The following is a 22,820-nucleotide window of genomic DNA, read 5'->3' as shown; positions in this document are numbered from 1 at the left end:
GGGAGGGGGGTGTCACCTCCACACAGAAAGGCTGCATGTCTCTCGTGGAGGTGCAGTGGACAGGTGCACGCTCTCTCTCTCTCTCTCTCTCTCTCTCTCTCTCAGCACACCTTAGGATGGGTCTGCAGTCAATACAATACAAGTGTCTTGGGAATGAATCGCCTGTTTCCTCCCAGGTCCTCCCTGCCCCACAGGCTCCTTTGAAGGCGAGTCCCCTGACGTACTGATGTGGACATCATAACCCTTTGTGGCTTTTCAGGAGGCCCAGCTGTGAGGGCTCACAGTTCCACCCTTGTTACCAGAGGAACTGGTCTCCGCACGACGTCTGGCTTCCTACATCCTGCTCTGTGCTTGGTCACCATGTGTCAGCCTTCACCATCTGCAGGGAACGCAACTGATGCTGGAAGAAACACAGCCACAGTGGGGACACGACCATCTGGGAAGCTCAGGGGCTTCCCAAAGCCTCCCACATGCCCAGTTCAGGCACATCTCACCTCCAGGCACACCGAGCCACTCATTCAATACCTTCCTAGGCTGGGGTATGTATGGGATGCCAGGCTGTCTGAGATGGGAACGGGCAATGCTGTAGCTCACACGCACGGTCTCAGAGCCTGCGCTGCAGGAGGGACTGGAGCATCATCTCTGCCCAGAGAGGGGACCCGCTTGCCAGAGATCACACAGCAAGTCGAGGGGCAGAGCCAGGCCTTGAATCCAGGCCTTCTGACTCTGAGCCAAGTGCTCATCTTTGGGGAGGAGTTGACAGAGACTGGAAGGGTGGGTTGGCCTGAATTTGGAGGTCTCAGTTTTTTCCACACTCCTGAGACTTCCCTGACCAGCCCTCTTCCCCATGGATCTGTCTTATCATCCTGGGGAATGCCAGCATGAGTGCCAGGAAGAAGGGTGGGTGCCTGAGGAACCTGGATGTCATGGGGTGAGTTGTGTTTTCCCCAAAGATACGTCTACCTGGAATCTCTGAATATGACCTGATTTGGAATAAAGGTCTCTGCCGATGTTATTAGGGATCTCAAGATGTGATCATAAATCCAATGATAAAGGTCCTTATGAGGACAGAAAAAGAGGAGACACAGAGCCTGAGGGAAAAGCCCACGTGAAGATGGAGGCCGAAACTGGAGTTACGGGGCTTCCCTGGTGGCAGAGTAGTTAAGAATCCACCTGCCAATTCAGGGGACATGGGTTCGATCCCTGGTCCGGGAAGATCCCACATGTCGTGGAGCAACTAAGTCCTTGCACCACAGCTACTGAACCTGTGCTCTAGAGCCTGCGCTCTAGAGACCGCAAGCCGCAACTACTAAGGCCACGCACCTAGAGCCCGTGCTCCACAACGAAGAGAAGTCACTGCAATGAGAAGCCTGTGCACCGCATCGAAGAGTAGCCCCTGCTCACCAGAACTAGAGAAAGCCCGTGCGCAGCAACGAAGACCCAACACAGCCAAAAATAAATACAACTAAATAAATTTATATTTAAAAAAGTTTAGTTTAAAAAAAAAGAAAGAAACTAGAGTTACTCCACTGCAAACCAAAGAACGTCAAGATCTTCCAGCGGCCCCCAGAACCTAGGAGAGAGGCATGGAACGATCCCCTCTCAGAGCCTCCAGAAGGAACCAACCAATCAAGACAGCTTGATTTTGGACTTCTGGCTTCCAAAACCATGAAAGAATAAATTTCTGTTGTTTTAAGTCACCCAGTGTAAGGTAATTTGTTACAGCAGCCCTAGGAAATCAATACATCTGGGGAGCCCATCTAAGGGCAGGGTCTCAGCCACTTTCTCCTGGGTGGGCTTGGTCAAGTGCAAGGGCATCATCCTGGTAGAGGTGGGGATGAATCTGCTCACATCCTGCCTGCCTTCCACTCAAGTGTGCGTTCTAGCGGATGATAAAGGCAGTAAAGACAGATCTTCAGGGACCACTGTAGTAGGAGAAAGAGACTCCGGTGTAGAACTGAGCTCAAGTCCTCGATGTAGAGGCCACTGGGCATTTCAGAGGGAAGATGGGGGGTAGGGAGGGGGAACAGGCAGGGGTGGAGGCAGAACTGGGGAAGTGAAAAGTGCAAAAAGCAGCTGGGGGTTGGTCAATGTGATTAGGCCCCTGGGTTTGCTCCCTGGAGCTTAGGGAAGTCGGCTCCTACCCTCCCCCAGAGATGGGGAGACAGGGGCCCTGTCTTCAGGTGTTGGCTGGAATAGACAGTACATTTTTTTACAGCCTTGAGCTTTCCAAGGCAGGAAATAAAGGGGGTGGGGGGAGTGGGCTGTCCCAGGGATACGGCCTTGAGCTGGTCTGGTGATGTCTCTCGGTGCGGGGAGTGGATGAAATTGCTTGTCCTGAGAGGCTGCAGTCCTTACAGGCCAAGGTTGGGGACAGTGGACAAGAGGGCTCAGAGGAGCCTGAGTTTGGTCAAAGAGAGAGTCTTTGTCAAGGAGATGGAGGCAGATGCAAGCCCAGCCCTCCCAGCATGGAGTTCTAGTGGGGAAGGCAGCCAAATCAATGGGGAGTAGGCGGTGATGGGGAAGGTGCGGGAGCAGGGGGCACGTGGAGGAGAGACATCTGAGCAGACAGAAGGCAGGGCCGTCAGGGAAGGAGGGAAAGTCCAGGCTGGACCTGAAGGTGGTGGAGGCAGAGGGGGCAGAGACGGTGGCTGGGGAACAGCATATGTGATGCCTGAGGCTTGGAAGCAGAAAAGCCAGTGAATCAGGGATGTGGAATTAGGGGAGGTGGGCGGGGGCAGTGAAAGATGGGGCCTGGGCTGACAACAAGGGGCAGGTGGAGTTGTACCAACATTCGGGCCCCTGCCTGGAGGTGGGACTGGATACAGCATCGCTATACGCTCTCCGAGCGATTCTAAGATGCAGCCCTGCTTGAGACCTAACGGCTTTAGCTTAAGGGTAATGTGGCATCCCTGAAGGGCTGTGAGCAGCCGGGAGGGACAAGATGAGGTCTCTTTCATTTAAAAGCTCGCTGGGCAGAAGCTGGGAGAGCCTCGTTGAATGTTCTAGCAATAACCTAGAGAGAGAAGAGGGAGCCTGGTCCAGGGCAGTGGGCTTGGGAGTGGGGAGGGATTCCAGCGATACTTGGGGGAGAACTGGAAGCATTTGATGACAGGTGGGATGTACCTGTGAAGGTGAGGTGACACCAGATTTCTGTGTGGAAAGCTGGCTGCATGGTCACTGAGATGGGGAATCACAGTCGGAATTCGGGCCATCAAGTAGTGACCACGTGAGGCTGTTTGTCTTGCCCAGTGATACCTGAGTGGTGCTGTTGGGAGATACAGAAATAGAGCCAAGGGGAGAGTCTGACCTGGGATGAAGGTGCTGCAGTCGTCAGCACGTGGGCAGCAGTTAGAGGATAGAGGGCCCCTGGCGGGGGCGGGGGGGGGCTTCGTTTTTTGAGGCATGGGCTGAATCTCAGCAGTTGGGGAAAGACCATCCAGAGAGGCAGGAGGAAGCCAGGAGAGGGTGGGCAGCTGGGAGGCAAAGCAAGAGAGAGTTTCAACAAGGAGTGAGTTATCCCCAGCGCACTAAGATGCCGAGAGGCCGAGTAGGATGAGGCTGAAAGGCGTCTGGTGGATCTGGAGTGACAAAGAGCCTCTGAGCTGGCTCTCCTCCTCTCCCCCACTCCTGGCCCCCAGGCTGAGACTGGCTTCTTACTTGGAGCCCCAGGCAGCCCAGGTGTCAGGGTAAAAGGCAGCTTTGGGCGCACAGAGGGAGAGATCTCCAGCAGGATGTAAACATTCAGCTGCCTTTAATGAGGAAACTTCGGAGTTTAGGTGTCTTCTCCTTTCCTGCCTTAGGAAGAGGGAATGCAATTTTTTCCCTCAAGGGCAGCCTAGAATCCTCCTCAAGGGCAGCCTAGTTAATTATAGCAACATTTTACAGACTGAAAAGTGCACATACCCTAAGCGTGCACCTCTGCATTTTCCCAAACTGAATACACCCGTGGAACCACCCAGATGAGTCCAACCCAACCTCACTGGCCCCAGAAGTCTCTCCTGTCCCCCCTTCCAGGTACTACTGGCCACAGGTAACCGTGATTTTGACTTGCAACTGTTTAGATGAGTTTTTCAGTGTTCTTTTTAACTTTTTTATTTTATTAATATTTCTTTTTTATAAACGGGCAATACATTGCTTCCTAAGTTCTCTTAAAAAAGAAAAATTCTACCTAGTAAATTTGGAGATCTAACTGGCTCTATTCAGTGAAACATGGATTGGACAGCATCCCATCTAGCAGATAGAAAGGAGCTCCAAGGAGATGTACAGAATGGAAGACTTTTATGGCAGAAGGAGGCAGGCAAGGAAGTTATTCTAGCAAAGAGCGGATTGTTTCAGGCAAGGTCACCTTCCCGTGGGGGAGGGGACATCTATCTCACTAGTGCTGACCAAGTAATTCCAGATTGACCGGTTAAGGGTCACTTTCCTGGGAGAGGCTGAAACTGCAATTAAGTTAGGTATTAGGTCTTAGTTTGCTGGTGTCGGGGCTTAGCACAAGTGACTCCATTTTAGCCTGCTGTTTCCTCTTTTTTTCTTTTCTTTTAACAGTTCAAAAACCAAAGCGCTATAAAAGAGTGTGCCCATTGAGAAGTCTGGCTTCTATCCTTGTCCTTTTCCATCCCCCCTACCTTATAGATCATGAGACAGAAAACTCTTTTTCTGAAAAAGGCCAGATAATCAATATTTCAGGCTTGCAGGCCCCGCAGCCTCTGTTGCAATTACTCAGTTCTGCCGTTGTCATGCAAAAGCAGCCACAGAATCCCACAGCACCTGCTCTGGGTCAGGCGGATCTCGCTCAACACCGGGTTTCTGAGATTCATCCTCTTTGTGGCATAGGTCCATTGTGTGACAGCACCACTCTATTCATCCAATCTGCTGCTGATGGGCATCTGGGTAGCTCTAGTTCAGGGCTTTTCTGAACAGGGCAGCTATGAGCAGCCTTGCCCATGTCTGCCGACGGACAGGTGCTCACGCTTCTGCTGGGTGCGCGCCAGGGAATGGAGGTGCTAGGTCAGAGGCGGGCGCTCTGTCTTAAGGTTTCAAGTGAACAGCTTCCATTCTAGGTTTCGTGAGTCATCCAAGCTGAATGTAAAGACGGAGACAGAATTTGCGGTGAATGGTGGAGGGACAAAGAGGATGAAGGGGCAGGGCACATGGGCAGCCTTCAGGAGACAGGAGCAGAGTGGGGGTGGGGACTCCGTGGGGAACTGGTATGAATTAGTTGGGAGTCAGAAGGTCCTGCCTGGGGACCACGCTTGCCTTCCCTCTTGTGGGACCCCACCGTCCCCGTCGACTCTGTCTTGAAGCTTTCTCGATCCTGGCTTCCAGGAGAATCAACCAGGGAGTTTTCAAAAATCCCAGTGTTCTATCGCCATTCCTGGAAATTCTGATTCAGTTGTTCTGCGTGAAGCACAGGTACTAGCAGCTTTTAAAGATTGTCCAGGAGATTCCAGTGAAAGCCAGGGAAGAGGACCACTGGGCCTCATGCGGTAGTGGTCATGTGAGATTACAGCTGGCCCCCAAGAATCTAACTGCCCACTGCAGACCACCCACCCATCGGCAGACATTGTGTCACTCAGGGCTCCCAGATGTAAACAACAAAAATGGACTTAAGCAAAGGTATACTGAAAGGACACCCTTGGAAGGCTGTGAGGCATCTCTCAGAACCTCCTGAGACCTGGGCTGGGGAGGAGCCCATGGCGGGCAGCCTCCCGTACTGCTCCCTTCACAGCCTGCCCAGCTGCCCGTGCCGGCTCCGACGGCGGCTCTCCTGCAGCCACTGTGAACCTTTTCTGCCTGAGCTGCACCCTAGGCAGGGCACCGGCCTGGCTGGGCTTGGGTCTGTACACCCAGCAGCCCTCGAAAGACAAAGGGTGTTGAGGCACAGGGCAGTCACAGTGACAGTGGGCTCTGGCAGGGTGGAGGCGGGGTGGGGAATGCTCTACCTGTTCTGGAAGGGGCTAAACTGGGCAGGATGGACACTGCCCAGGGGATGATGGTCTGGGACTCCCCACCATGGCCCTTTCTCACCTTCTCTCCAGTGGCCCAGATTCTGCAGGAGCACTAAAGCCCCAAGACACAGGGGACCCAAGTGAGCTCTTGGCTGGGACCCTGGGTCCAGCAGAGCAGAAACCAACCAGCAGTGTCCTCGGCCCGTTCCCTAAACTATCCTGCTCTTCTCACTGACAGCGTGACCTTTGCCAGCCAGTCTGGACAGTGTCCTCTCTTGCTGTGGTCACTGTTGCCATTTGCTGCCTGCGGGTGACAGTCCCTCAGTGAGCTGGCTTTGAGGTCAGTCAGGGTAGAGCATGTTTCCCCACGGGCCACCTGGGAGGATGAGACATGTCAGGTTCCCAGGGAGTCCCCAGCAAACACCCTGGGAGGCCAGGTGCCCCTCCGACCTCTGAGGTCTCTGGGAAGGGGGGCCTGTAGGAGCTGCTGTGGAGCAGCTCCACCCCCCCGCACCCCGGGCCAGCTGACTGGGCCACTTCCCTCACTTCCCTCCCCCTCACTCCGGGCTCAGGTGCTGGGAGCAATCTCTGAATCCATGGAAACCACAGAGGAGGCAGAAATCAGAAGGGAGGAAGGGCTGAGCACTGTTTTGCAAATCCTGGGGAGGGTGAGGGGGGTATTACTTTCCTTGATGAGTAAAATCCAAAAGCACCATTTTTCTCTCACTGGTAGGCCCCGCACTGGGGAGGGACTGGCCCCCATTTCTCACCAGAACATAGAACGGAGAGCAGGAGAGGGATTGCTGCTCTGGGTGGGGGGAGCCAGCAGGCCCCGGCGAGGGGGGAGGCAAGGGTCAGGGGAGGGGAGAAAGGCCTGGGGAGCAGGCTGTGGTGGGTGTGCGGACCGGGGCTCGGGGGTCAGGGCTCTGGGACTGGAGGTTCGGAAATGGGGGTCAATAGTGGGGAGAGGCAGAGTTGGGAGGTAGGGATGGGGAGTTGGGAGTCAGGGGGTGGGGAGATGGGGTTGGCCACACGGTCTGGGCTCCCGTGAGCCAGGGTCGTCCCCCTACCGAATGGCCCCAACTTCCCAACTGTCCTCTTGGCACTGCCCTGCAGTCCTCTGTCTGTGATCCTTGTCAATAATAACCAGACCTTTTCCTGCAAAGCACAAACCAACCTGGGAATGTAAGTTGGTGCAGCCACTATGGAAAACAGTATGGAGGTTCCTCAGAAAACTAAAAATAGGACTACCATATGATCCAGCAGTCCCACTCCTGGGCATATACCCAGACAAAACTATTATTCAAAAAGATACATGACCCCTCTGTTCATAGCAGCTCTATTCAGAATAGCCAACACATGGAAACAACCTAAATGTCCAACAACAGATGAATGGATAAAGAAGATGTGGTACATATATACAGTGGAATATTACTCAGCCATAAGAAAGAACAAAATAATGCCATTTGCAGCAACATGGATGCAACTAGAGATTGTCATACAAAGTGAATTAAGTCAGAAAGAGAAAGACAGATACCATATGATATCACTTGTATGTGGAATCTAAAGTATGTCACAAATGGACCTATCTACAAAACAGAAACAAACTCACGGGCATAGAGAGCAGACTTGTGGTTGCCCAGGGTGGGAGTGGGGGAGGGAAAGGGATGAACTGGGAGCTTGGGGGTTAGTAGATGCAAACTATTACATTTAGAATGGATAAACAACAAGGTCCTGCTGTATAGCACAGGGAACTATATCCAATCTCCTGGGATAAACCATAATGGAAAAGAATATAAAAAAAGAATGCATATATGTGTGTATAACTGAGTCACTTTGCTGTACAGCAGAAATTAGCACACCGTTGTAAATCAACTGTATGTCAATTAAAAAAAAAAGTCACAAACCAAACAACCTCCCCTCTTGGACAGAGTAGGAGGTGCAGAGGGCATCCGTGGTAGCTCCAACAGATTCCAGGGCCCCAGATGAAAGCAAGCTCCCCAGTTTTCAAAGGAGCCCCATAGGCTGCAGGGCATTCCCGAGACAGAGGTTTTTTTTTTCCTTTTACAGTGGTTTTATTTATTTTTTAATTACACAAATGCCTGAATATATTCTCCTTAAAAAAAAAAAAACATTCGGCCATTAGATAAAGGTATAGTCCCTCCAAGTTGTCTCATAATTCCCTCCCTCATCCCTGAAGACATCCCTGGTTTATCTTCCTCCAGACCTTTTAAGCACTTTTACAACATATACACGTGTCTGCAGAGAATTCATAGAACTGTGCATTGTTTTATCGGTTTATAAACATAATGATATAATACAGTATGCACCGCTCTTCAACTTTTCACTCAATGGAATGTCGTTGAGAGTTCTCCAAGTTGATACCTGCAGATCTAGCACATTCCTCTTAACGGGTCTCAAGTGCAGGAGCAGACACGTTTTCTCATGTGGGTGAACGCGCAGACTGCTTCTAGTTTTTCGCTATCACAAATAATTCTTCAGTGAACTTTCTGGTTTGTGGCCTCCCGTTTGCATGAGGCAGGATTTCTTGAGGGTAGATAATGAGAATTGCAATGACAGGTCAGAAGGCTTTGTTTAAATTTGGGGGGTTTATTGCTATTTCCAAGGTACTCGCCAAAGTAGAAGTTCCAATTTATTTTCCCACAGCCTTAGAACTTTTGGTCTTGGCACGCTTTTACTCGACGCCCATCTTGGGGTGAGAGTGATGGGCTATGGGCTCTTTAGCCAGCAGGGGCTGGGGCCCCGTGGACACCAGGGGTCCCTTGGCCAGACCAGTGAGCTTGTCTGATTGGGCCGTGGAAAGGGCAGGAGGAGGGGACCTCACTGGAAAGTGGGGCGTGAAAGGGCCCTCGATGGGAGGAAGGATGGGAATAAATGTGTGGGTGATGAGCTCAGGATCGATGCCCAGCGCTCATGCCTCATCCCTGGAGAGGCAGCTGACAGGCCAGCATAGGAATGCGTGTGACCTGAGGTCACGAGAGAGGTTTCGCTACCTTGGGTGGCTGTCACACAATAAACCCCGACCCGCCACAGACTACTGGTGGCTAGCGTGTTGGCTAGGAATCTACGTGGCTGGGTCGCCTCTCAGCCCACCAAATCCAGATCTCTGAGGTGTGGGTGACATGTCTGTCCCACCCCTCATGGCCCCAACAACAACACAGAGAGAGCCTGCAGCTTGTCCTGTGCTGGGTGGGCCGTCCCCAGGGGACTTGGACCTCCTTAGAAGGAGGCCCTTACTCTTCACATGGCAAGTGCCCTTGGTGACAGAAGGGACAGAGTCTGCTAGATCCCAAGTTAAAACTGGTTCTCCGTGCAGCCAGTTCTGCAGACGGAGCTCCGTGAGCATCCACAAAGATTCTGGGAGCTCTTCTCATCCCAGTTTAGGCCTCCTTCTCCCTCAAGCAGAGGTGGTGGCCGGGGCAGACGCTAGGTCCATTCTCCTCCCAGACCCCCCATAAAGAAGGCCTGACTGCCCACCCACGACCGGCACTGCTGCCCTGGTCAGCCGCCCAGACTCCCCTGGAGGAAGCTGACGGAGGCCCCGTGCTGGGCCAGCAGCTGGTCCTGCGGGCGGATTCGTGATCTGGGAGGAGCCGCATGTGCCGAAGCTCCTGCTTCTGGCGTTTCCACTGTGAGATGATTTTCACTAAATTCTCCCTCAAGCCCTAAATATTGATCTCCGAGCTCTGGAAATAAAATTGTAATTTTCCCAAAGACTGTTTGAACAGAATGTCCAGACAGGATGGGGAAGCGAGTGAGACCCCTGCCGGCTCCTGAAGTTGCCGGTGAACTCGGCATCTGATTCGGAGACTGTGCTACTGTCTGGACTGAGCACAGCGGCGGCAACGTCTTGGGTACCTAGTAATCTTTTTAAAAGATGCCCCGGATAGCATGACCAGCTCTTGGAAGTGGGGCAGGCGCTCAGCTTGGACAGTCCAAGCCTTGGACTTGGGCAGGCGTCTCTGCAGTGGATGCTTGTCTCCATCTAGGTGAGAAGGTGCTTTGCTTTGGAAAGAGCAGGGCTCTCCTCACGCTCTGTGCTCGGTCTCCCACAAGGTTTGGGTCTGTCTGAGCAAGGCTAGCCTTGGGGTGAACTCCCTGCTGACTGTCACCTCTCAGCTACCCCTCCAGGCTACCCAGGTACAACCCCATGCTGTGTGCGCCCCACGTTGGCCTTGCTTTGGGGTGTGACAGTGCAGGCCAAGTTCCTAGGCCGGGCTCACTGGCTTTTGCTGTACCCAAGGTGCACACGAGGCGCCACTGACGTAATCGTTTGGATCTAATTGGCTCCAGCACCATCTCTGTTACAGGGGCCCTCCAGTCCCCTTAAAAGTCTCTTTCAGGTATTTCTGGTGGGGTCCCCAGAGGGATTCTTAAGGAAACTCAGAGTCCTCCCACTTCCTGTGCTTCAAGTGGGCTGCCCAGAAAGCTCCGCTGGCGGCACCACGTCTCTGCACCACCGCTGCCCCGTCTCCCTCGTGCAGAAACAGAGCTACGTGAGGGTGGTGCCTTGCCACGCCCCCAAGGCGGTGCAACCACACAGTGCCGGGCAGAATCGCGGTCCAGGCAGCCAGACTGTGCTCCAGGTAGAGGTGAGTTGATGGTCACACTCTCTCCCCAGGGCCCCACAGCGGGTGCTGCTGGGACCCTGCACCTCCCAGAGATCCACGCGAAAGCAGCTCCTGCGGCCTCTGTCCCCAGCCTCCCCTCCGGGGTGTTAGTTTCAGGCTCTCCTCCCTCCGCCCCGTGTGATAAGCCGGCATAAAAAATCATCCAGCGTAATGGCTCAGAACAACCGTTTACACGGCTCGGGGTGCTGGGGCCGGCACGGCCGGTCTCAGCTGGACTCATTCGTGGATCTGCACTCAGTCCTTGGGTTGGCTGGAGGCTGATAGTTCAAGCCAGCCTTGCCTGTGTGTCTGCTGGTTGGCAGGCTGTCGAACGGGCATGCTACATTCTGGCAGGCTAACTAGGGCACCTTCATCCGGTGGCAGGGCTCCCAAGAGTGGCAGGAGGGTCGGCCCCGGTGGGTGAGCCCTTTCCGAGGCCTTTGCTTTTGTGAATGTCTTATTATCCAAAGTGAGTCACCTGGCCAATCCAGATTCAAGGGCTGGTGAAATAGACTGTACTTCTGGATGGGAGGGGCGGCAGCATCACTGAGCAAGGGCATGGACACAGCGAGGAGAATTTGAGACTGATTTTGCAATCTATCGTGTGTCCCTGACCACCTTCACACAACTCCTTGCAGCCCCTCTTCCCTACGTGCAAATCCATGCCTACGAGCAGAGCCCTGCTGGCTTCATAGGCAGGGCCAAAAGCCCTGGGTGCAGCCAGGGATGCCCTCTCTGCAGCCTTCCCCACTCATCCGTTTTCCTGCATCCCTTCAGCATCTCTGTGTTTGGCTGGACTGCCAGCTCATGTATAGGGAGCGGGGCTGGCTCGCGGTGGCTAGGCAGCCCCAAGAGCCAGCCAGTCCTCTTGAAGGGAATAAGCACTGACCACCTTGGCTTGGGGCTATGGACTCACCCATCTGTGTCAAAGTTGTTCTGTAGGTGGGCAGGGTTAAGAGTGACGTCATGGGGCATCTCGCCCACCTTCACTCCTTGAGGATGAGGGTCCTGGTGCTTTTCTACCGTCTCTACTTCTCACATGACCACTGAAATAAGTATGGCAGCCATTCTGAGCCAGGGGCTGTGCTGAGGGTCTCATGGGATCACCCATCTAAGCTCTTCAACAATCCTCTGAGCAGAGACCCATCAGCCCCATTTTACCAAGGCAGAAGCCGAGGTTCACAGAGGTTGGGTAACTTGCCCAGCACCACACAGTGAGTAAAGTAAAAGAGCCAGGAATGGGATCTAGGTTCCTGCATCCACATTCCTAACCTCCGTGTACATGCTCTCGGATAATAAGTATAATAAGGAAAGTGACCACTGCTATATTTGTATAGTGTTAAACTGTTCCCCAAGAGCCCTGGTGTTCAAGGTCTCCTCTGCCCCTTAGAACTGCCTCTTAGGGGGAGCAAAAGCACCCTGTTGGCTCCAAACGGCAAAAGTGAGGACCAGAGAAGTCAGGGGACCCAGGCTTCTGATTCTGAAGTCCATGCACTTCTTTTCTTTCTCCACCACACGATTTCTAACAGGCTGTTCGTGCTTGGGGATATTTATTAGGCAATGATATGGAGGCAGGGCTAGGTAAGACCTTTAGAGCTAAAGAAATGAAGATGACGTATCCTCTCATGTAAACTGAAAAGAGAAACCATGAAACAAAACTCACACTTGTGCTGAGATGAAGATCGCTGCCTTCTAGAATTTTTGATTGCAATACTCAGGACTAGTTTGTCCAAGTTGACCTTTTCAAGGTTTTATTTGGGGGGAGTTGCTGGCACCCCGAATTGGTACCCACAATATTGTGTGTCACAGGGATTTGTGTGTATCTCCCAGCACCTTAACCCCCACCTGTTAGGAGAATTGGATTTAGTGAGATGCCGGGCTCCCAACCCTTCCTTCCCCTCTGCAGAAGCCCAAAGGGACAAGATGGCCAGAGCATGCGCGTGAGGCTTCGGCTCTGTCAGTGGCTACACTGCCCGCCAAGGGCTTTGGCCATGCAGGGAGTGAAGCCAGGATGCTGGATGCTGTGTCAGTCCAAGGTGATGTCCAACAGTAGGGGTAGTGGCAACAATTAAGGGTAGCAGCGTGTGGTGTGGCCTGGCTGTGCACTTAGCTACCAGCCTGCCTGGTTCCCTTCTGTTTTCTGAGTCTGCCTCTCCTTCAGATGTACCTCCTAACACCCTCCTGACACATCCTCTACTTGAGGATGACCAGACTCAGGGGCTCTTTGTTACAAAGAACGCGGATGAGCATAGGGCTTAAAATGGGAAGAGACTGCAGGCAGGCAGCCCCGGAGGCTTGGCGTTGACATGGGGAAGTGGGAAGGGGCTTCAGGAAGGAAGAGGTGGGGGACATGGCTGGGGGAGGGGACAGGGCACGGAGGAGGAAAAGCGGACAGATGTGAGGTCAGGGGAATGAGGAGTCGCAGGTGACCCCAGTCTTGCTGGTGGCACAGACAGGTTAGGTGGCTGCTGGGGGCGTAGTCTGTGGGTGATTTCATGAAGGGCAGAAGGCATCCCCCTTAAAATGACACCCTTGACGGAAACCCACAAGAGGGGCAGTTGTGAATGCCAATAGGAACATCAGAGACATTCAATAACTTGGAGCGGGGCAGAGGGAGAGCCCATCCCCCAGGGAGATTTCTCTCCAGGACACAAGCCACAGAACACAAGCCACAGAACCCAACACTCATACTTCTGAATTTCATTCATTTTATCAAGATCTTGGAAGGTGGTAATAAAGTTACACCAAGGAATAGCCCCACACAACATGGGAAATGCAATAAAAGTGAACGCAATAAAAGGTGGACAGACAAGCCACTCGGCACCGGTACGACTCGGAAGAAATAAAAGTAATTATCACCTGTGCAACCTGGCCAGCCCACTCCGCGTGCGCGCAAGAAAACCATTTCAGAACTTTATTTCCTATATTGAACGTCGATAATTGGATGTATTTATAAGTCTCTCTGGAAGAAAACAGCTTGTGATTTCAAGATGAGAAAACAGTCTTCCAAACAGTGAAAAACAATATACTCCCATTTTCACGCACACACACACGCACACAGACACACACACACACACAAAGAGCTTGTTTCCTTCGATGTTTTTAAGGTGCTGTTGGAATGATTTGCCTTTCCGAAGGCACCGTTCCATTTCTCATCTTGAACTGCCTCATAGACCTTGGCAAAGTGCTCAGCAGGGACCACTTCATTTGAGGCAGTGATGGGGCTTCCTAGGGAAGGCACCCCCCACCCCCACCCCTGGCTGCTGCCTGCCTCTTTCCTGCAGGAAGATGGATACCCAGGAGGCCTGGGCGGGGCCAGGAAGGGCAGGAGGGGTGTGACGTGGTGTGGGGCTCCTCTGGGGGTGCTGAGGGATGGTGGTGACGGCTGTGGCATGGTCTGGAGGAAGGAGCAGGCCAGGCTGGCCCCAGGAGTCAGAGAGCTATGGCTGCCGCTACTGCTGATGTTACAAAGGCTGAGGGCTGGGATCCACCAGATCCGTGATGGAGAGGTGGTCTCCTGGGCATTTCATTTCTATCACGCTCCTTCCTTCCCTACTAGGGAAGAGCTTGGGTTAGACTATGCCTCCCCCATCTCCCCTCTCCCACCGGCACATGCCTGCACCCTTCTCTTCCTTCTGTTCAGTCTCTTCGGTGCTAGTTTCCTGAGCCCAGTCTTCTCGTCAGCAGAAGCAAATAGTCACAAAAACCCCACATGCCGCCCTGTGTGGGTTTCACCACCGAGGCTGGTGCCCCCATGCAGTTAGCACAGAGCCTCTTGCCAGCACCTCCTGCACCAGATATGGGCTCGGACCCCACTGCTCTCCTGCACAGAATCTCTCAGGAACCCCCAACTCGTCACACAGCCCTGCTCTCGGCCCTCCCAGATGGTGGGCTCCTTGGGGCCAATGCTGAGGGCCCCTCTTCCTCCTCAGCCCAGACCTCCAGCGCAGGGTCTGGGCCCCATCCCCTCCCAGACTGGCACGTGAGACAGTTTGGTAGTAAGGGCAGAGCTGGCATCCAGTGTGGTCACACAGAGCCTTCCGGCAGACCAGCATCCTCGGATGTAGCAGAAGATGGAAGGGGCCCGTGTCCTGCTCTTGCAGGGACGCCCCTGCGAGGCCCCAAGTCAGAGTCTGGCCGGTCGCCACCTCTGGGCCAACCGTCTCCAGGCAGCCAGCCATCAGCAGGGTCCATCGAGCTGCAAGAGCTTTGTGCCCGGGTCGAGCGGTGCGGGCAGAGCAGGGAAACCTGGCAGTGTCACAGGGACAAAGGGAGCCACGGGAGCTCCAAGGAGAGGCCTTCCTGGGACCAAGTTTCTCTGTGGTGTCTGGCTGGGGCAGGGCACTTCCTGAGAGTCGTCATGCCCTGGCCACTGGGCTGGCTGAGTGCAAACGCTTCTCAGCCACTTGTAGGTCACGATGAGGGGAGACTGTTTCAACCAACAGTCTATGACCTCAGAGGGGACGCTGCGTGAGGCCTGAGTGTGCTGGCTGGAGCTCTCCCTTGCTGATTTATACTCTCTGGCTCCAACTCTCTAAAATCAATCTTTTCCCAATTGCCTCCTGGCTTCCTGCAGCGTTCAGGGTCGGCCCTGCATGAGTAATCTTCACCCACTCCCAAGGCTGCTTCTCCTGGAGCCCCTGCCAGAGCCCTGATCAGGGGCAGGGGGCGGGTGGGGACAGCCCTGCCAGAGCCTCTGATGGGGAGGCGTGAGCAGTAGCAGGGCAGCCCTCTGTGCCAGGCTCACTGGCAGGGCAAGCCCTCCATCCAGACAGACCAGGGTGGGCAGGAATCAGGGGCAGGCCGCTCCCACCCCCCAGCGCTGCCCACGAACAAGGGAGCTCCACTCAGCTGGTAGGTGCCCTCCCCCTGTTATCTTGTGGCTGTTTAGGATAATGACTTCTTTTTCATATTAATAAACACGCAGAGCTGGCAGTTGGCTTAATTTTCACATATTTTTTATCAAAATAAATGGTGGAGGGGCTGTGATTAGCTCCGGGACAGGATTTCCTTCCACAAAAGAGCATGAGGGGCTTCCCTGGTGGCGCAGTGGTTGAGAGTCCGCCTGCCGATGCAGGGGACATGGGTTTGTGCCCCGGTCCGGGAAGATCCCACATGCTGCGGAGCGGCTGGGCCCGTGAGCCATGGCCGCTGAGCCTGCACGTCCGGAGCCTGTGCTCCGCAACGGGAGAGGCCACAACAGTGAGAGGCCTGCGTATCGCAAAAAAAAAAAAAAAAAAAAAAGAGCATGAGAAGCTCATTCTGCTCACCCTTCGTTATTTTTAAAAAGTGTCCAGTCTCTTTAGCTGAAGGTGGGAAACTGCTTAATGGGAAGTGGGGGGCGGGTCCAAGTTCTCAGGGCAATGGGCTGGGCAGTGGTGTGTGGGGCTTATAACTCTGCTCTCCTCCCTGGAAACTGGCAAGAGGGTGGACAGGTCATCTCTGGGGTCCTGCCTGGAGGAAGTGGGAAGGGGGAGGAAGGATGGAGTTTCCCTCTTCCATCAACTCTCCTTGGTCTTATCTTGGTCAGGGAGGTGGGAAGGGCTGTCTGGAGGTGCCACCTTCCTCCTCATGGCTTTGGCCGTTTTAGCTGTGCCACAGGCTAAAGGTGCCTGGATGTCTGCTCATGAAACCCTACAGCAGCCCCGTGAGGCGATACCATTAGCCCCCACCCGTCAGATGAGTAAACCAGGGATGGTGCTAGGACTTGAAGCAGGCACGCTGTGTCACCCACCCTGCTTATGCTCTGGTTTGATTCCTCCCCCTACTTAAGGGGCCTGCTCTCTTCCCAGCTTTGTGGGAACAAACAACAGCTGCTTCTCCATCTCCGAGTCCCTGGAGCCTCCCTAGCTCAGCCATGGTGACCCACATCCTTGTTCTGACAAAGAAACAAGAGGCACTCCCAAACCCAAGGTCTTCAAAGAGAAGCTACTTCCAGCTGTGACATAGCTGGGGGTGGGGTAAAGAAGCCCATGGGCACGTGCTGGGCCTCACATCCTGTCCACACACATCTGCATAACCCTCGTGGGGGCTGGGACGCAAGGGGTAACCTCTCCCACCAGCCCTGGGGCCCCTTCCTTTACTGAGCCAGTGTGAATCACTACCAAGTCACTACTGCATGAGGTCAGCCCCTGTGTGAACTCAGGTGAGTTACCTACCTCTCTGGGCCTCGGTTTCCTCATCTGTAAAATGGCATTAAGGACAGAGCCTACCTCACAGGGCTATTGTGAGGATTCAGTGAACTGACATTTGTAAAGCACTGGGGCACACTGAGTGCCCCGTACCTGTTAGTATTACTATTATTCTAAGGCACCGGCAACACAGGGAGCTCCCCTGGAACATCTACTTACCACCACCCTTCCTGTCCCACTCCCCAGACTTCTGGAGGACACTGCTCCCAACAAGAGTACCCAGCAGGGCAGAGGGGGATGCCCACAGTTCTCCTGAACTGTGCCCTCCCTGTGCCCACTTCTCCCCAGCCGTCCTCACTGGCCTCCCTGTCCCCAGGTCCTTCTCCATCCTGCAGTTGAGGGAGCTTGGAAAGGGTCCAACAGACCTAACTCCCCAGCCCCATATTCAAGGCTGTGCAAGATCTAACCCTTGCTTACCTCTGAGGCTGCACCTCTCACTCCCACACCCCCCTCCTGGACACTGAACTTTTAGTTTATTCCAATTGCCCCGGCCTTTGCTCCAGCCATTTCCCTTCTTAAGCAACAGCTGTCACCTCTGCCCCGTCCCTAGACTGGGTCAGCGGCTCCCTCTCCAAGGTGTCCTTCTCCTGGGCAGGCTGGGACGCCAGGTCAGGGGCAGAATCAAGGTATCCACTGCGTGGGGAAGTTCCCTCCTCTTCTGGAAAGGCCTCTGCCTCCACCTGAGTCCCGCCCCTAGCCTGCAGCCGGGGGCCGGCGAGTAGATAGAATCTTCTCCTCCTTCAGGGCTCCGCCCCTCTGGGTCCTGCGGAGCCTTTCCACTAGAGGAGGAGGGGCAATGGCTCCAGGCCCCGCCCAAGCCCCGCCCCGCGAAGTGGGACCTGGTGGGGCTCAGCTGACGCCTCACTTCCCGTGACGCTGGAGCCGGGCAAGCATGGCGGCGGCCACCGGGTGAGTGCTGCTGCTGTCCCCGGCCCTTGCATGGCGGCGCGGAGCGGGGGCTTGGGCCTCCCGGCTGGACAGTGGCTGAGAGCCCCGTTGCAGGGCCGCGTCCCCGCCGGGCGTGCAGTGTGGCCGCGGGCAGCGCGCTTCTTCGCGCGGGTTGGGCGTCCAGCGCGTCCGAGTCAGCTCCCTGGCCACTGCCCACTTCCCTCGGGGCCGCAGTGGCGTTCAGGCCCCACCCGCGCGTGGGGAGTCACCACTGTGCAGCCGAGGTGGGGTCCACGCGCACATTCATGGTCACGACCCTCAGATGGGAAGACTGCGTTGCCAGGGCGCTGGGGACCTGGGGGCCCTCGGGAGGAGGCAGCGTTTGAGATGGGCGTGGAATCCCCTCCCTAGCGGGGCACTTCTCCTCTTCCTTCAGGGTCAGATGGAACTTCCTCAGAGAAGACTTCCCTAAGCACCTGTCCTACTCTTATCACCACCTGGTAAATTATATAGTACATAACAACAAAAAAGAGACAACTGGTTTCTTGTCTTCTCTCCATTTAAAGTGTGAGGTCAGGGCCTTTGTCTGGTTTGCGCCTGGACCTTGTTAGTACATGTCTTGCACACAGTAGATGCTTCATAAATTCTGCTGAATGAAAGAATGGTGAATGGTCCTAGTGGCAGGAAATGTGGACAGGTGGGCTCGCTGAAGCGTTGGGGAGTGTCCCTGTTGAAGGAACATCTGAACAAAGGTTGAGAGTTCAGAGTGTACTGGGGACGGGGGGGCAGTGGAGCGTGTCCCTGTGCTGGAGGGCAGTGTCCCAGCTGGCTTTTCCAGACTTTGTCCTAAGGGACTGGAAACTTCCAAGGGTTTTTAATCTGCTCAGATTTGCTTTTGAGATGACTATCCCCTGGGCTATATATGAATTCAGGGCAAGGGCCAATTATGGGGGCGGCATTTGGGCCTGGAGATGCTGGGGGCTGGGAAGGGGAGTGGTAGAGAGAGGGCAGTGCCCCAGATGCCAGGCTGGAAATGAGATCAGAATGGGGGAACTGGTGGACTAAATGCATCTCTCTTTTTGGAAGGTAGGGAGAGTGGCAACAGAAAATGGCCCCCTCAGCTGGCCCCGAACTCCAAGGTTGGGAGAGCTTAGGACATGCAAGTCAAACACTTAATAGGCACCTTCTGTATTCCAGGAACAGTACTGGGCCTACCCTTACGTGTTCATGGGCCAGTGGGGTAGATGTCATGCCTCTAGTCTTGGTGTGTGCCATTGACGGGCATGGATTCTGAGCTCAGAGGAGAGTGTGGGTAGGCTTCACTCCCTGGATGACATTTGTGCTAGTCCTTGAGCACCCCTGAGGCAGAGAGCTATGCTTGCAAAGTCCCAGATGAGTGTCAAGGAATCTAGGGCCAGATCCTTGAACCCAGCCTGTGACCCTGTCTTGTTTTTTGGTTTTTTTTTGCGGTACGCGGGCCTCTCACTGCTGTGGCCTCTCCCGTTGTGGAGCACAGGCTCCGGACGCGCAGGCTCAGCGGCCATGGCTCACGGGCCCAGCCGCTCCGCGGCATGTGGGATCCTCCCGGACCGGGGCACGAACCCGCGTCCCCTGCATCGGCAGGCGGACTCTCAACCACTGCGCCACCAGGGCAGCCCTGTGACCCTGTCTTAAAGAGCAGAGTGAGCAGTAGGTGTAGGCCAGTGCCCAGATGTGGGTCAGTTACCCCTATATCTGGGCCACCAGGTGGTCACAGGGAGTTCCAGGGGCTGCATTTGGATTCAGGGCTCCATGCTGGCTTGAGGTCTGCTGCTCTCCCGAAGAGACAGGGAGCCAGGCTGGTGATTGGATGGGCGTGAGTCTAGAGCTGGCTGAATCCTGGAAGGAGGGCCCTTATAGCAGAACTGATTCTCTGGGTCATGGAGCAGGAACACTGAGTGACAGAGGCCTTGGAGAGGTGTGTAATCAGAAGGGAGACCTGACAGGTGCAGGTAGCTTCCAGAGATTGGCAGGATCTGCTTGGCAAGAGCTATCCCAGGCTGGTATGGGTTACCCTGCTGGACACTTAGAGCCCAGCAGACTCTTTAAGTGGAAGAGGCTTCGTGTGTGTTTCCAGCAAAGCTCGGTGCCCAGCTGCATACACAGGACAGATCAGAGTGTCAGGCATAATGAGGCACCATACCATCAAGTCACAGCCACAGGCTCCCCAGGAGTTGCACTTGGTTGCCTGTAGAGTCCTTCCAGATCCTGGGCCCAGGGAGGCCCGGGTGCTTGGAGTGTGCTCCACGTGATGTGGGGAGTAGTGGAAGCCCTAAGCTAGTATCTCAGATTCAACTAGAAACTTGAGAAGCTCTTCTGGGGGGTGTTTAAGGGCTGATCCTGCTCTGTCCTACCAGCCTGGGCAGGGACTTCAAGTTTGAGACAGAGGGTCCCACAGCCCCCAGAGAGTCTGCTGTGAGGTCGTCTCCACCCCCTCCCCTAATCCAATATCACTTGGTGGGAGGGAGCCCTGCCTTCTCCTTGAGTCATGCCTCGAGCTTCCCATGGACAGAGATGAGACTTCTCTGCTGTTGCCAGACCTGCTGCATCGGCTCCCCCACATGGCTTTTTCCTTTCTCCACCTCCCTTTGCCCACTCACCGGCTGGCCCTGGAGAGTCCTCATCCTCTGACATATTGTTCACATACTTGCAGACTCAGCTCAGATGGTTCCTCCTCCTAGAAGCCTTTCCTAACCGCCCTCCCTCCTGACCTCCAGTCAAGGCTTCCTGCTCAATATTCCAGAGAATCCCGGTTTTTCCCACTGGCAGGAGGGTGCTCTTCTACATCTGCACTCCTGCCCATCACGGTTGGGTGAGAGGTTGCTCCCCTTCATGTCTCTCTGGCATCCTTGGAGCCCGGGGACCGGTTCAGTTTGTGTCTCCAGGGCCCTGTGGCCGCCCAGCGATTGGTGCTGGGTGACACGGTGCCTAAAGAATGAGAGGAGGATTTACTTTACACTAGTCCAACTTGCCATCCTGCTTTGCACGGAGCCCTCAGTGATTGACGAAAGGAGCTGTGGGTGGGAGTGGGAACAGAACTCTGAATAGGGTGAAGGAGTATCTTTTTTTTTTTTTTAAAAACACCTTTATTGGAGTATAACTGCTTTACAGTGGTGTGTTAGTTTCTGCTGTATAACAAAGTGAATCGGCTCTACATAAACATATATCCCCATATCTCTGAAGGAGTATCTTTAATTCTTTAACTGAGTGACTCTCAGGGAGCTGCTGCCCAGAGGGCTTTTGCCCAGTGGTAAGCAGCAGGTGAGCTGCCCTGGGTGTGTGCCTGTGGGGTCATAGTTCACGCTGGAGTCAGCATTTCTGGAGGGCAAGTATCTGGAGGAGCCAGGTTCTGGATCAGAGCCCGTCCCCACCCTGATATGAACCTGGTGCTCTTGGAGAAGACGCATTGGGTTGACCTTGGGGGCTGGGGGGAGGGGTGGGTCTGTGGGAGGCAGGCTGGCCACTGAGTGCCCCTTTGCCTTCCCGTGCCCTTCCCCAGGCCTGGTCTGACTTCTCACAGGTCCCTGTGTGTGCTTAGCCCCCCGACCCTCCTCAGGAGAAAGGTAGGCAGGGTGGGAGAAGCTGACCAGCTGCCTTGAGGCCCCTCCAGCCAGGGTGAGTGGTCTGGCCCTGCTGACAGGCAGCCGGAGGGCTCGGTGGGCTCGGTGCCTGGCCTGAGCTGGAGGCTGTGGCCAAGGAAGCAGGTGGTCCTTGACTGGCCTCTCTTGCCAGAAGCTTAGCAGCATGGCCCCATCCAGAAGTGGTGTCACATCCTAGTGCAGGGATCTTGTCCTTGTCTGTGCTGTGGACCCCATGGGCATCCGTGAGACCTATACAAGACTCAGCATGATGAAATAAAATACAGAGGATTACAGGGAAAACCAATTATATGGAAATACAATTATAAAGATGTTAGGAAATAAATTCGTGGTATAGTAGTATATGCTTCTTTATACATTAAATAATAAAAAAAATAAAAAAATAAAAAATAATAAAAGCAGCAGGTCTAAGAACCACCTTAGTGTTGAAGTAGTGACGGGTAAAAGTGGTATTTTGAGGTACCGTGACATCAGTAAGGTGACATGAAAATACCTCTGATTTCTGTTGGTGACAGACTCACACACTGCCGATACTGGTGTGGTTTGTTGCTTACATTAATAATTGAAGAAAATGTTAAAGGTGAGGTTAGAAAAACTAAAGATATAATTTTTTTTCCCATCCAAGTAGGTGGACTCCCTGAACACTGTGCGTGAATCCCTTGGGTGAGAACCCTGCAGGTGGCCATTGAGGTCAAAGGAGGGGCTGACTCAGTACTGATTTGAGGGACAGGAGAGAGTTTCGGAGCAGTGGTATCACACCTCCCGCGGGGGCTGGTCACTGGCCGTTTCCTGGGCTCTGGCTGTTGGCAGGGGGTGGGCTGGCCCATGGGGGCTGGAGCTTGTTCTGTGTGTCTCTTTGATACCCTGGAGCCTTTGTCTGCCAACCCCTGCGGTCTTCCCCGGGCGTTGCCTGTGCCCTTGGCTGCATGCAATAAAGTGTGCCTTATTTATACTTGGACTTGGGGACGACCTGGCTTTTGCCTTTTAGATTCCGGGTGCCAGTTAGCAAAAGCTCCAGCAGAAACCAGTTGGGGATGTTTTATGGGTGCTGCTTTTGCTGAACTTGCAGGGAGAAGCCACCTGCGATGGCTCTGGGCCCAACATTCTCTCTGAGGGGTTGGTTTATGTCATGAGAAATCAAAGGGCACGTCTCTATAAACCTTGATTCTGGGCTGCCCTGCTGTAATGAATGACTGCAGCCATCGGCGTGCCTGGGGGCTCTGGCCAGGCTGCCTTTCTCTGTTCCGGCTGAGCCCATGGACGACTAGATAGTGTTGTAGATTTTGCAGGAGAAGCTGATGCTCACAGAAGGGGGGAGCTATTGACTTTCCTGTCTTGACCTGGGCTGCTTGGCCCTTAGGCCACAAAGGTCCTGTCTGGGTGCCCTGAGGAATTTAGGTCTTTCAGAAGGTTCTGGATAAGATAAAGCCCAGCCCTTCTGAGAGCCTTCCAGGTGGGGACGTGGTGGCAGTCCAGGTGGACCCGGTAGCTGGTGTGTTTAACCAAGAAGGTGTGTGGGGC

General features: G+C 54.3%; 1 protein-coding gene across 1 annotated transcript in view; it reads left to right on the top strand.

The window, feature by feature from the left end:
- Positions 1–17,605: 17,605 nt before the first annotated feature.
- The window catches only part of PEPD (peptidase D), a 120,477-nt gene continuing 115,262 nt past the window's right edge, over positions 17,606–22,820 (top strand). Inside the window, exon 1 of the mRNA XM_024734053.1 lies at positions 17,606–17,682. Coding sequence (XP_024589821.1) covers positions 17,666–17,682 — 17 coding nt within the window. The 5' untranslated portion in view covers positions 17,606–17,665. The remainder of the gene's footprint in view (positions 17,683–22,820) is intronic.

The sequence above is a fragment of the Neophocaena asiaeorientalis genome, unplaced genomic scaffold (assembly GCF_003031525.2).
Source record: "Neophocaena asiaeorientalis asiaeorientalis breed wild unplaced genomic scaffold, Neophocaena_asiaeorientalis_V1.1 scaffold280, whole genome shotgun sequence".
Classification (NCBI taxonomy): domain Eukaryota; kingdom Metazoa; phylum Chordata; class Mammalia; order Artiodactyla; family Phocoenidae; genus Neophocaena; species Neophocaena asiaeorientalis.
The sequence above is the reverse complement of the archived record's forward strand: the minus strand, read 5'-3'. Positions and strand labels throughout refer to the sequence as shown.